Below are 14,302 nucleotides of genomic sequence, written 5' to 3'. Positions count from 1 at the left end.
TATGTTCTATAAATGCTACAGGTGCCTCTCACCATTCAATGACTGCCACATGACCCTGCATCTGCAAATTTCTACTGGCTCTCATATCTTATACACATATATATATATATATATATATATATATATATGACATACCCTCACCTACAAAGCCTTCAACATCACCAATGCATACATATTATACCTCACTTTGAAATACTGTTCATCATGCTCTTTATCACAAACATGCATCTTACATCATTTCTGATAATCACATCTCACTCTATGATACAAGACTTATCCTGTGCTGCCACTCACTTATGGAGTTCCCTACCACTCTCCGTTAGACTGTTGCTTCAAATCCTTAATCACTCTCCGAAGAGACACCTGTTTCCTAAAGCCAACCCTACTTCCAACCTGTACTACTTACACTAGTACACACTCACTGTGCGCACACCTCTCATTCTTTGCTATGGGCCTAATTCAGACCTGATCGCTGTTGTACGAAATCGCAAGGCGGCCGATTATCGAACGACTGCGGATGCATAAGGATCGTAATGCGCAGACGCAAGGCCAAACTGCGAAAACATCCTGCATTTTTTTTTTATCACTAGGCGAACACAGGCTGATTTACAGAAAGCAGACGTTTGGGGGTGGTAACTGGTAACTAAAATGCAGGCGTTTCCAAGCGTTTTCAGTGAGGTTGGGTGACGTCAGCTCCAGCCCTGATCAGCCTGATTCTATCGCACTGTAGGAGTAGGTCCTGGGCTATGCACAGACTGGAAAAAACAAGGCATGGCATACGCAGACTTACCATGGGGTGGTTTTTCACTCTGTCTGGGCGGCGACTATCCGATCGCAGACATCTGCAATTTAGCTGAGGTGCGATCAGGTCCTAGATATAAGGACTCAAGGCAGAGCTCTCACTAATCTTTGTTTTCACATTTATGTCTGTTTTTCATATCTATCCTGCACTGTCTCGTGCTACACTGCACTGTGACATTTTACATACCAATGACAAATACAACTGTATAAGTGTTCAACATGGTAGTTTTCCCCAAACGTGACATACTAAATCCAGCAGTAGTCTGCTGCCATTGTCTAGGAAAGTTGATACAGATACAAGACAATTTCAAAATCGAAGATCTCATTTATTTATTTATTACCAGTTATTTATATAGCACACACATATTCCGCAGCGCTTTACAGAGAATATTTGGCCATTCACATCAGTCCCTGCCCCAGTGGAGCTTACAATCTATATTCCCTACCACATGTACACGAACACACATTCACGCTAGGGTTAATTTTTGTTGGGATCCAATTAACCTACTAGTATATTTTTGGATTGTGGGAAGAAACCGGAGTGCCCATAGGAAACCCACGCAAGTATGGGGAGAATATACAAACTCCACCCAGTTGGGCCATGGTGGGAATGGAACCCATGACCTCAGTGCTGTGAGGCAGTAATGCTAACCATTACACCATCCGTACTACCCATCTCATTCTTAATGCGCATCAAAATCTAATAAACCATTGTTAATATCCTTGATGAATTATTAAGCCAGTTTTCAAATTCAATACTCGCATCACATCAAGTCAGCTCTTTCTCTCATTGAACTACAGAAATAAAGAGGACAAAGTAAAAGAAAAAAAAAACACACAAAAACAACGACCGTGTAAATCTCCTTATATTTTTCCAAAGGTGAAATCATGGTTATATTCCAGCATGGAATTCCTTAGTATTGCATATTTCTGTTCTAACTATTCATCTGTGCCATAGATGTAAAACCAAAAGAAGAGCCTGCAGAGGACCCCCTGCAAAGGACAGGCAAGCCATTTGGTGGCCTTGTACGTGATATCAAAAGACGTTACCCTAAGTATCTCAGTGATATTCGTGATGCCCTTAGCCCACAGTGCCTGGCCGCTGTTATCTTCATCTACTTTGCTGCACTGTCACCTGCTATCACATTTGGAGGTCTAATGGGTGAGTATCTGCCATGAGCAGCTGGATACTATGGCAAGATGAATAAGCATTACCAATCAACCAATAGTTGGTCATATCAGTGTAAAGAGCAGTGTGTTGCTTAAGTATACTAGGAGTGAAATTATGGTCAGTAAAGCCAGATATTCTATTCTGAAGACTGAAAGGGGTCCTACCAGCTACTATTTAAAAGAAGAATGTATTCCTAGTTTAGGGGTCTATGTAATAAACTTTGGAGAGAGATAAAGTACCAACCGACCATCTCCTAAATGTCATTTTTCTATCCCAGCAAGAAAAAAAGGCAATATTAGACCCAGATTGGGGTAATGGAGGTGTGAGGTGTGGTGCCTCTGGACTGGCTGAGCTGGATGGCTTTAGTGTGGCATACCTTTACATTCTATTAACACTTTTCACTTATTAATTTTTTAACACTATTTCTCTATTTTAATTACATTTCATGTTTGTATCACCCTCTCTATAGCTTCGACTTCCTAAATACTAATTTATTAACACTATAGTTTTTTCACTGGTATGCTACGCTGGGCTTTCTGGTTTATGCTGGTGTTTTGGGGTGCCACACCCTGCACCAAGATATAGCGCTAGGGACTCCAAATATACAGAGATGCCTTGATGCGGCTTTGGGGCTTAACCACACATTTGCGCAAATATGTGTAACGAAGATCTCTGAATTCTATTATTATGTGGGATTTATATCTGGTTACTGTTATCATTCAGGGTGCTGGGGAAACCAAATGCCTTTTTTTCTTGCTCAGGAATACCCCTCTCTTTCGAGCACCTGAATTATATCACTAAGCTAAATGGAGCATCTACCAATATATATGTCTGTTGTGAGAGGCAGAGAGGTTCCTGCATTAGGAGGAGGTGCAGGCCCTGACATGCCACATGGAGCATTATGGGGTTGCTCCAAGGTAGGTAGCTCTTAGCTTAGACATATTGTAGTAAGGAGCCATTATCATGTGGCTCCTTGCTGGTTAATATTAGACCCAGATTGGGGTAATGGAGGTGTGAGGTGTGGTGCCTCTGGACTGGCTGAGCTGGATGGCTTTAGTGTGGCATACCTTTACATTCTATTAACACTTTTCACTTATTAATTTTTTAACACTATTTCTCTATTTTAATTACATTTCATGTTTGTATCACCCTCTATAGCTTCGGCTTCCTAAATACTAATATATTAAAACTATAGTTTTTTCACTGGTATGCTACGCTGGGCTTTCTGGCTTATGCTGGTGTTTTGGGGTGCCACACCCTGCACCTAGATATAGCGTTAGGGACCCCAAATATACAGAGATGCCTTGATGCGGCTTTGGGGCTTAACCACACATTTGCGCAAATATGTGTAACGAAGATCTCTGAATTCTATTATTATGTGGGATTTATATCTGGTTACTATTATAATTCAGGGTGCTGGGAGAAACCAAATGCACTTTTTTTCTTGCTCAGGAATACCCCTCCCTTTCGAGCACCTGAATGATATCACTAAGCTAATTGAGCATCTACCAATATATTTTTCTATCCCAGCCTGTAACATGGAAGTTAGGAGCTGATTGGCTGGTACTATGGGATCTATGTACTAAGCCTTGGAGGGAGATAAAGAGGACGGAGATAAAGTACCAACCAACTAGCTCCTGTCATTTCAAACACAGGCTGTAACATGGCAATTGGGAGCTGGTTGGTTGGTACTTTCGGGTTTATTTACTAAGCCTTGAACAGAGATAAATTGGGCGAAGACAAAGTACCAGCCAACCAGCTCCTAAATACCATGTCACAGGCTGGGTTTGAAAAATTACATGCTGGAGGAAGAGAGATGCAGATGCACACTCCTAGCACTAAGAACACTGATTGTAAAAATAATTTAAATAAACTCTCACAATTAAAATGGAGTATAATTGAAGTTCTTAGCACACATTTGCGCAAATATGCGGGCCCATGTACCGCGGCCAGGTGACTTCATCACATGGGTCCCTAACATCCCTAATATTATCACATTCTATAAATTTATACAGGACTTACCTCTAAATAGTGCCTTATCAATGTGTGATCTGAAATGCAGGAACCTAGCTAATTAAAACACCTGAGGGTAAATGGGAGGGGTGCCAATACCAGAGGAAGGAAGCCTTGCCTTCCAGTGTACAATATATACACAAATATAGAGGAAAAAAGGGGGGCCTGGACTGCACACCCTAATACTAAAGATTTCAAGAGGTGCTATTATGCTGAGGCTTCTAATACTATGCTGGAGCACCTCTTGAAATCTTTAGTATTAGGGTGTGCAGTCCAGGCCCCCCTTTTTCCTTTGAAAAATGACAGTTAGGAGCTGGTTAGCTGGTACTTTATCTCCATCTAAGGCTTAGTAAATAGACCCTTTTATCTCCATCCACTTATCTATCTCTCTCTAAGGCTTAGTACATAGACCCCATAATTACCGATGTCCTGTGTGTTATATGCCACTCTCTGTGACAACCCAACCAATAATCAGAATTGTTTCTTACATATCCAGTATACTATATGCTTTTAGGAAATCATCTGTGTGTTAGTTTATAATAGTGGTGGGTATTGTTCTTTGCTAAACATGATGTCATTAATAAAATAATATTAATATACTGTAATCACGTAAACTTAATACCAGACTTTGGGCACTCAGTACTCTCATTGCATTGCTACTGAGATACACAAACAGTGTTATACGCAACATTATTACGTGATGATTAAGTATTAAAACCAGTACAGGAAGGGGTTATCGTAATGTATGCTGAGATCACTGTACGAAAGATAAGTCACCAACTTTGGAAATGAAACATTGTAACACAACATCTCTGTGTCATTATACCTCTCACTGTTCAGCTCAGAAGACACAGAACTGGATGGGTGTACCTGAACTAATGGTGTCCACCGCCATCCAGGGTATACTCTTCTGCCTCCTGGGTGCCCAGCCCCTCCTCATTCTTGGTTTCTCTGGACCTCTTCTTGTCTTTGAAGAGGCTTTTTTTACTGTAAGTCAAAACCTATATCTGCTTTCATGTATAAGTTTATTTACATATTCCTAGGCCCAGATTTCTAGTGCCTCATTCATTAACCACACCTCTTTTGTAAATAACATTGTAACATGGTGGAATGGCATTCTCCACATCATGGAATATCACAGATTATATTGCCGAAACCTCACCCCATTGCCGAATGATGTTCTGCCATGAAATTTGTTTCACATGAAGTTTCCCTAGTCCAAGCCTGGCCAACCTGTGGCTCTCCAGCTGTTGTAAAACAAAAGGTCCCATCATGCCTTGCCACAGTTTTGCTCTTAGGGAATGCTAAAACTGTGGCAGGGCATGCTGGGATGTGTAGTTTGACAACATCTGGAGAGCCACAGGATGGCCAGACCTGCTCTAGTCACTGCTGTAACAAAAATCAAGCCTAAAAGGAAGGGGAAAAGGACAGAATAAATCAGAAGTACTGACATTCGCTAATCATGACTCTTTTTGTTTCAGTTCTGTGAGGGACAAGATATTGAGTACATAGTTGGTCGTGTTTGGATTGGATTCTGGCTAATCCTAATTGTAGTCATTGTGGTGGCCTGTGACGGAAGCTTCCTGGTCCGCTTCATATCCAGATTCACACAGGAGATCTTTTCTTTCCTAATCTCTCTCATTTTCATCTATGAGACGTTTGCCAATCTGGCCAAGGTGAGGCTGTAAAGTCGGGTGGTGGTGCAATTCGTTGAGAAAAATCCTTAATTTAATAATAGTAATGTTGAATAATACATTTTATGTTTCTGAAACTCAATGGGGGGAATTCAGTTTCGTGCGAAGGGTGCAAATTGCCATTGCCACAGCTTTTAAACGTCGGCACAGCATCACAACTACCTTTGCCTGCCTGGCCGAATCCTGTATATGCAAAAACAGTTTTGTACGAGATTGGGCTGCCGTGCAGTGCGGCTGCTGCCACACTGATTCACCCATAATTTAATTCCCCCCTATATGTTTTAACAAGAACAGTGAAATTAATATAAACAAATCAAATATTTTAAATACCAGTCCAGCCTAAAAATTATGTGTTTTGTTAATGTAAATTACGCTGCAAGAAGAGACATTGAGCTTTTCTTTACCAAGCAGCGTTTTTTGAAAAGTTGCAGCTTCCCGTCAGGTTGCAGTTGAAAATTTAAAACGACACTCACATTAGTGCAAAGCATACCAGGCTGTACACTGACTGTGAGTGCTGCTTTACATTTTGATTCAAAGCTGTTATTAAGGATCTACAATTTGCAGGGAGAACTGAGTATTTGAAATGTATTTAGATGCAGCATAACTCTTGCCTCCCCCCCCCCCCCCCCCCCCCACCAACTCATAACAACAAAGGAGCTTCCTAACTGACTGGCTTAGAAAAGATACACATTTTCTTGTAGGGACAGGTCACATAAATATACACAAGTAAACAGTTGCAAGTAAACAGTTAAGTTTTTGGAGACCCTCCAAGAAAAAGGTGAATATTAGCTTTATTTTATTGAGGTAAAAATCTTAAGAAAAATAAAAAACTTCTGAATGGCATTGCACCTTTAAGTAAAACTTAAATCCTTATTTAAGTTCAAGAGTAATGCCAATGTCACTTTAGGTTATATTATTATTACAGGCTTTAGGCAATAATGTTGAATGTTGTAATCACTAATTAGATGTTGAGTTGACCTCAAGTAATTTATTTGCAGCAAATTGTGCGTTTTTGTACTCCATATGTGCACAAAACAAACAAATACCCCCATGATCCTTATGAGGATGGATGGGGTGTACCATCGTTGGCCGAATACATTAACAGTGTTTTCAGGAATATGCATCTATCAGGAGGAGTCTAACTTGCGTGTGCTCAACTACTGGTGCAAAATTTTGATAATGTTGACAATTGTCAGCTTCTCATTGGCTGAGTGATTTTTCAGCATGATTCTAAAACGTTTTAGTGTGGCTGCTGTGATCTACTTATTATTTAATCCGTCCGCCACACAAAAGCAGACTCCTACTGTTTTTTTTTTTTAAAGGGGAGAACAATGGATGTATGCATTGTTAATTTAAACTAATTTGTACGTTTAGTTTGTATTTGCTTCTGTATTTAATTGTGCTGATTATGCTATTTACATTTTCTCCCCAGATTTTCAAGGCACATCCTCTACAGGGATATTACAATAAATCAGCTGTGCTTACCAATGAAGACCCACAGCCAAACACAGCCCTGCTCTCTCTTGTACTTATGGTGGGAGCATTTTTCATTGCTTTCTTCCTGCGTCAGTTCAAGAACAGCAGCTACTTTCCTGGGAAGGTGAGGCTGCCCCTTGTTGTTTCGTGTACAAGAAACAATGATACGCTTAATTTGCAATATGTAGTCCCCACACCTTTTATAATAAATATGGTGATTTAACCCATTGAAGTTAATGTAATGTGAGACAACACTTTTTCTTTCTATCCAATGGGTTCATTCTTTCATCAATTGTCATTGACTTGCGTAAAAAACAAAAACAAATTTACCTTATTGATGTAAATGTGCATTAAGGGGCAGATTTATTAAGCCTGAAGAAGTGATAAAGTGGAAGGTGATAACGCACCAACCAATCAGCTCCTAACTGCCATGTTACAAGCTGGGTTTGAAAAATGAAAGTTAGGAGCTGATTGGCTGGTGCGTTATCACCTTCCACTTTATCACTTCACCAGGCTTAATAAATCTGCACCTCTTTTGGTTTGTTTCTAAGAGTTTCTGTACAATGAGGTTGAGCAATTGATCAAAACACGGATGTGTTGTATTTGCAGTAACGGCGAGGGCGGTCGTTTTACTTTCTAGTTGTCTGAAAGACATGCAGTGCACAGTTATACCATTAATGTAAGCCAGGTTTTAGTTAGGAGTATGTGATTTTTGGTGCAAGTTGGGAAAATAAAAAGTGGCGTGCCAACACTTCTTTTTCTAAGATCATTGAAGCCAGTGCTGGTGGTTGTGCTGATGATTATATTAACTATGATCTGTAGATGCTGAAAAAGTGTAGATCACATGCTGAAAAACGTATATTGACTCTGGCCACACACACTCAATAAACTACATGCTTGCTGTGGCATGACTGACCCTTATTTGTAGGTGATACCATGAAAATATGACATTTGTAAAGTTGAATAACAAATAGGTACTTGTTACCTGTGTTCTCTACAAGATACCAACCCTGAAATTACATTTTCAACAAAACTTGACATCCATAGTTTCTAAAGCTGTAATATTTGCAAAGTGCACATTTATGGAGAATGCACTAGTGGTCCTGCTGACTGGTTTGGAATTTGTCCGACATGTCACACTTGTCATCAGGCACAGCGTCAGTCCGACAATGAACAACATTTACCTCATAATCTCCTTTATTACTATAAGCAAGGACAGTAATGCTAGATGTACAATTTACATGTTAATTTGTAGGTAATTTGGGCGTGTCACAAAAGGTGGGTGTCCCTTAAACACCTAGAATCTATCCCCCGTGATCCTTGGAAGCTAGACCGAAAAATATTACTCACTTGACCATTGCCATCTTATTCATGTAATTGAAAGGAAGAAAGAAAGAAAGACAAAAGCACAATGATTGGTTAAAGTGGCAACTGTGCTTGATTTTAAGGCTGAGGGAGATGGAGATGGGGCCCTTTACAGTGATATAATGTCACTCATTTGGTGCTTTTATTTTATCCAAAACGCACACCACTGACAGCTGCTGTCATGAAGGGGCAGAAGGTTCTTACTCGTGCAACTGTCACATATTACACAGCAATATAACTAACCCATCTTTCTGTCATCGTTTACATATATTCTGTCTTATGACCTAAACTGCTATTTTAATTTAATGAAATCAAGTAGTACACATATTTAATTACAGTAAGGTCCAAATTGTATTCTAGATAGAATGTATGTAAAATATACATTTGCCATTCATAAAGTAGTCAGAGTCGAAGGTTTGGTGCACCAACTCCGCAGCCCTAGTGCCATCCTGGTCCAGAGGGGCCCAGACCGCGCAACCTGCACCCATAAATTATACTCACCTCTCCGGAGACCCACATCAGCACTGTACAAAGCACCAGGAAAATAGTACTGTGTATGGGAGGTACATTGCCTTATTCAAAGTATAGGACAAGATTTATTCTTCTCCAGGAGGAATGGCAGAGTACTGCAAGGGCACCACTGAAGTGACATCTTAAATCTGCTCTGCTCCTTGAAATAAAAGGTGTAGTTCACCTTTGTAATTTATAATATCCTGCCCTCTTCCCTTGCAAACTTCTCTTCCTCTGTAAATGCTGCCATTAAAACCTCCAAAACTATGTCTCCCAGTAGAAATCTGTACATTTGTGTAGACCTTTTTTTTTCTTTATGCCTTTTGAATATGACCTCCAGTGTGTTGTACATATTATACCCCACTTAAATCAGGCTAAAAGTGTGTACAAACAAAAAAAAAAATATATACTGGTAAAATACTGCCACATTTGCCTGTAGCACACATACAATGATATCTTTATTTTAACACTTTGATTTAGAGTTAAGTTAAAATGTGCTCACTCTCAACTCTAAATTTGTACTTTTTGCCTGGACTTAACTGTAATGAGACCTTTTGATAGTAAATGGCACTAATGACAAATACAGAATTTGTATTTTTGCATCAGTCAGTATGTTTTGAAAAATACACCAATGGAGATTGTATATAAAGTGTTGCCTAGGTATCTTTTACCTTACACCACCTATATAGGTAATGACAAGTACATAAACAATGTATTTTAGATTATTGCTCTGCATTAAATTAAAATTAAAGTGAAAATATGGACAATGAAAAGCCCTACACTAATTTATTGAACTCCAAAATGGTGAACTAAAGATGTAAAATAAAAACTACAACAGTAATCACTATGATGATTGTAATATTCAGAGGCCAAACTACTGACAAATAAGTCACAACTCACAAAGTAATAATCAGAAATGGTACATGCACAGTTGCTTTCCCATAGTGCATTGCAGAAAGATTGACAGAGGGATGTGAGCTTTCGTTAGAAGGCTATAGAGAGACGTTACATCGTTGATGATAGGCGAGTCACATCTCTACATTGCAGGCACTGTGATTTGCCAGATTCTTCAAGGGACGTACTGTATGTTAGATGATCTGGATCAAGAATTAAAAAATGAGTGAAATTCTCCCAAATTTCAGAATCAGTCCAATCAAATGGGCAATTTCAAGTTAAGTTATTACATATATCTAACTTTGTCTCTTCAATATATTTTCCAGCTGCGTCGTATCATTGGAGACTTTGGTGTACCCATAGCCATCCTATTAATGGTTACAGCTGATTTCTTCATTAAGGATACATATACAAAGGTGTGCATAGTCATTATTACATTGTTAATGTGAGTTTGTTATATATATATATATATATATATATTCACAGTGAGTTATCATATTCTATGTATTTCCAGAAACTTGCCCTTCCCAAAGGTCTTAGTGTCTCAAAACCAAGTAATCGAAGTTGGTTCATTTCACCATTGGGGCTAGATGTCGCTTCCAAACCATTCCCTATCTGGATGATGTTTGCCTCTGTGGTACCTGCATTGCTGGTTTTCATCCTCATATTCATGGAATCTCAGATTACCACGTGAGTATAAAGCAGGTTCTGCAACCTGTTCTAGAGTAGTGACATGTACTGCAAGTTCTTTCTAGGTGAAGGTGTGAAATTCTGTGTATTCTGATATGGAAAGTGCTGTGCATTAATCCCTGTATGATCCTTCTATGTAGGTGCTGGGATACCACAGTACTGTACAGCTTAACTCCTGATACTCCTGCTAGAGAAAAAACTTGTAACTCACATGTGCTTCTATAAATTCAATGTTTTTGATGCACTATCTACAAATATTATTATTATTATTATTATTATTAATTATTATTATTATTACTACTACTACTACTACTACTACTACACACTTCGTTAAGGGGCTCCAGTGTTGCTCACACAAAATGCAAACATTTTACTAACCTAATGCTAATGCAACACATGCACATCTTTTAGCTTCTACATCGCCACTGTTTTTCCATCTGCAGTCACAGCCGTCCTCACTACCTACCCTATGCTGGGTGCAAGAGAGACACATACAATACGTGTCCTCTCTGCATACAAGAGAGATTCAGATTTATTTATTTAAGGAAAATATATAGATAATATTATCAATAACAATCATAAAAATATATAGATAGCACTCCCGGGAGTATGGGTTATAATATAAACATAACATTACTATAAGTTCATATAAATGCATATAGATTAGCTGTGCAATCAATCAACTGAACAAACGTACGAGTCTCAACCCTCCTATAATACACCATAAAAAATGTATATGAATGGATCATATGGCTGTGCTTCCCAACTATGGAGTAGATTGATAAATGCCACAGGTGACCTGATACAGAAGCCCTTAGAACCAAGTAGCTGTTAATATGTAACTTGTGTAGAAATGCTTGGTTAATGTGCAGTGATACATGCTCTCCTATCAATAGGACTGTAGACAGTGGCTTTCTAGGCAATGTAGTGGCCAAAACAAACAGAGTGTTCCACAAATAAGTAAATTTCCACAGGAGTCGATAGTGAGTTGCAAATGTGGCATATGCATGTCTCAGAATAGGATGCGACTCTGGCTTCATACCCATGGCACTCAAATGAAACCCCCAGAGAAACGTCTGATATCTGTCCAACTCAGAATCGCCTGGAGATGCATACTTATGCTACAGCGCATGTGCAGTTCGCTGAAGTCCACCAGATGAGGCCGCATACGGAGCTTTGTGCTGCTCAAAATCAGGGCCATTGTACATATATTTTCCATATGCTGTTTTCTCTTTGACCCACAGACTAATTGTCAGTAAACCAGAGAGGAAAGCAGTGAAGGGGTCTGGATTTCACTTGGATCTTCTGTTGATTGTGGTCATGGGGGGTGTGTGTGCCCTTTTTGGATTACCCTGGCTCAGTGCCACTACAGTGCGTACCGTCAGCCATGCCAATGCACTTACCATCATGTCCAAGGGAGAAAAGCCTCAAATAGAGCGTGTTATTGAGCAAAGGATCAGCGGGCTGCTGGTAGCTCTCCTTGTCGGTAAGCGTAGCCAACATTTTATATAAATATATAGATTTACTCTCTTAAGATTCTTCTCCTGCTCTGGCTAGTATTGATGCAGAGTCTTAAATGTGTTAAGTTCTTGTTCAGAAGGTCCGATTATTAAGCGATGTCTTTACTGCAGTCAGGGCCTGCATCATGTGGTCATGAAAGGGTAATTTCAGTCTTTGCATAATAAATAGCAAATGTATTTATAATAAAATAATAATTAAACAGTATAGAAGACACAAACTCTGACCCTCAGTCAGAAAGTAACTGCTATTCTTTTTCATGATGCTCTCTGAAAAGAGTATTCTCATGGGTGGATTAACATGATTAGAAAATATAGTAGAACATATACAGAAAACTTGGAGTCCTGAACACATCAACAAGCCAGACTCCTTTAACATAAGACAAACTTATCACAGAGCATATGGTGCAACTATCCCGTCCTCAGATAAACCCATATCGCTTATTTTGTCCCAATAGCGGAGTTCATTGTCTTTTCTTAAAAAACAGAAAAACAAGTTTGAGATACCCTACTTAGCTCTTAAGGTCTCATAAGTAAATCTATCAACAGTGAGATAAACTTGTATCATATATTGATGGTTTTATATGTAAATACCTATTTCCTGGCAGGTCTCTCAATATTAATGGAGCCAGTTCTCTCCCTTATTCCACTGGCGGTTTTGTTTGGTATTTTCCTGTACATGGGTGTAACCTCTCTGAATGGAATACAGCTGTATGATCGGATCCTACTAACCCTGAAGCCACCTAAATATCACCCAAAGGAGCCCTATGTGACAAGGGTGAGAGGAAAATGCCTCCTAGGCAGACAATATGGCAATGGTAGGAGATAATAATGTTAAAGAGACAGCAGGGAAGGTAGAAAGAACTATGGCAGCATTAAGGTGAGGAAGCATAGTGGTGATGAGAATGGAGAGTGGCAGTGGCGAAGGTAGAAACATTGTAGAGACAAGAGGTGATGATGATGATGGGAGACTATGGTAAAGGTAAAGAAAAGTATGAGTTTGATTGGAGAATAAGGAAATAAAATATGCCAACTATAGAAGGTAGTAAAGGTAAAGAAAATGATGATGACATGAAAAGACAATGGAGGTATGAAAGCTAACAATTCTTAGGGGACATGTAAAGTAAATACAATACAAAACAATGGTAACATTTGGAAACAACAGCATAAATAGGCAGAAAGGTTAGGATGATAGAAAAAACACTGGATAAAAGAAGGCTGAAGCCACTGATGATAGCAATGAAGTGATAAAAAGAAAAATAACCATGATGGGTTACAACTGGAGGGGTGAATCCAAGAATGAATATATTACTTAATCATAGTTTGTATTTGGAACAGTCAACAGATTATGGGGGTCATTCCGAGTTGATCGCTAGCTGCCGTTCGCAGCGCAGCGATCCGGCTAAAAAAAAATGCATTTCTGCGCATGCGTATGCCCCGCAATGCGCACGCGTGACGTACAGGTACAAAGCCCGTTGTGGTTGTGCTCAGGTTCTAGCGAAGTTTTCAGTCGCACTGACGGCCGCAAGAAGATTGACAGAAAGGGGACATTTCTGGGTGTCAACTGACCGTTTTCAGGGAAGGTTTGCAAAAACGCAGGCATGTCTGAAAAAACACAGGCGTGGCTGGGCATTCGTTGGGCGGGTGTATGACGCCAAATCCGGACACGAATAGGCTGAAGTGATCGCAAGCGCTGAGTAGGTTCAGAGCTACTCAGAAACTGCACAAACTGTTTTTGCTGAGCTCGGCTGCACAAGCGTTCGCACTTCTGCTAAGCTAAAATACACTCCCCAGTGGGCGGCGGCAAAGCGTTTGCACGGCTGCTAAAACTAGCCAGCGAGCGATCAACTCGGAATGACCCCCTATATCAGACAGTGGTAAAGGTAAAGTGAAGTGTTAAATGATGGCAGTCAGCAGTAAAAGCAGAGAAAGTGAAGATGATAGATGCTAATAACAAGCAGGGTAATATTAATGAAGAACAATTCCATAGCTGGTAGTGGTAAAAAGAAGGCATTGTTAGGTGACAGTAGCACATGTTGAAGGGTGACAATAAAGATGAAAGGAGGTTGAATAACAGGAGGCAACATTAAATGTAGGGGGAAGGGAAGCACTGATAAAACAGGAAAGATACTCATCCCTATCAGAGATAATGGGAAAAGGAGGAATGGAAT

The 14,302-nt window shown here is 39.7% G+C and overlaps 1 protein-coding gene across 4 annotated transcripts in view; it reads left to right on the top strand.

Moving 5' to 3' along the window:
* Window positions 1-14,302, top strand: part of SLC4A1 (solute carrier family 4 member 1 (Diego blood group)) — a 92,392-nt gene that overhangs the window by 65,314 nt on the left and 12,776 nt on the right. For all 4 annotated transcript variants that reach the window (XM_063959940.1, XM_063959939.1, XM_063959942.1 and 1 more), the window contains 8 exons: window positions 1,760-1,963; window positions 4,826-4,974; window positions 5,467-5,661; window positions 7,112-7,279; window positions 10,251-10,340; window positions 10,439-10,614; window positions 11,859-12,100; window positions 12,740-12,909. In XM_063959940.1, coding sequence (XP_063816010.1) covers window positions 1,760-1,963; window positions 4,826-4,974; window positions 5,467-5,661; window positions 7,112-7,279; window positions 10,251-10,340; window positions 10,439-10,614; window positions 11,859-12,100; window positions 12,740-12,909 — 1,394 coding nt within the window. The remainder of the gene's footprint in view (window positions 1-1,759; window positions 1,964-4,825; window positions 4,975-5,466; window positions 5,662-7,111; window positions 7,280-10,250; window positions 10,341-10,438; window positions 10,615-11,858; window positions 12,101-12,739; window positions 12,910-14,302) is intronic.

Source organism: Pseudophryne corroboree, chromosome 3 (genome assembly GCF_028390025.1).
Source record: "Pseudophryne corroboree isolate aPseCor3 chromosome 3, aPseCor3.hap2, whole genome shotgun sequence".
NCBI classification, from domain to species: domain Eukaryota; kingdom Metazoa; phylum Chordata; class Amphibia; order Anura; family Myobatrachidae; genus Pseudophryne; species Pseudophryne corroboree.
This window is presented reverse-complemented; position numbering and strand designations above follow the sequence as displayed.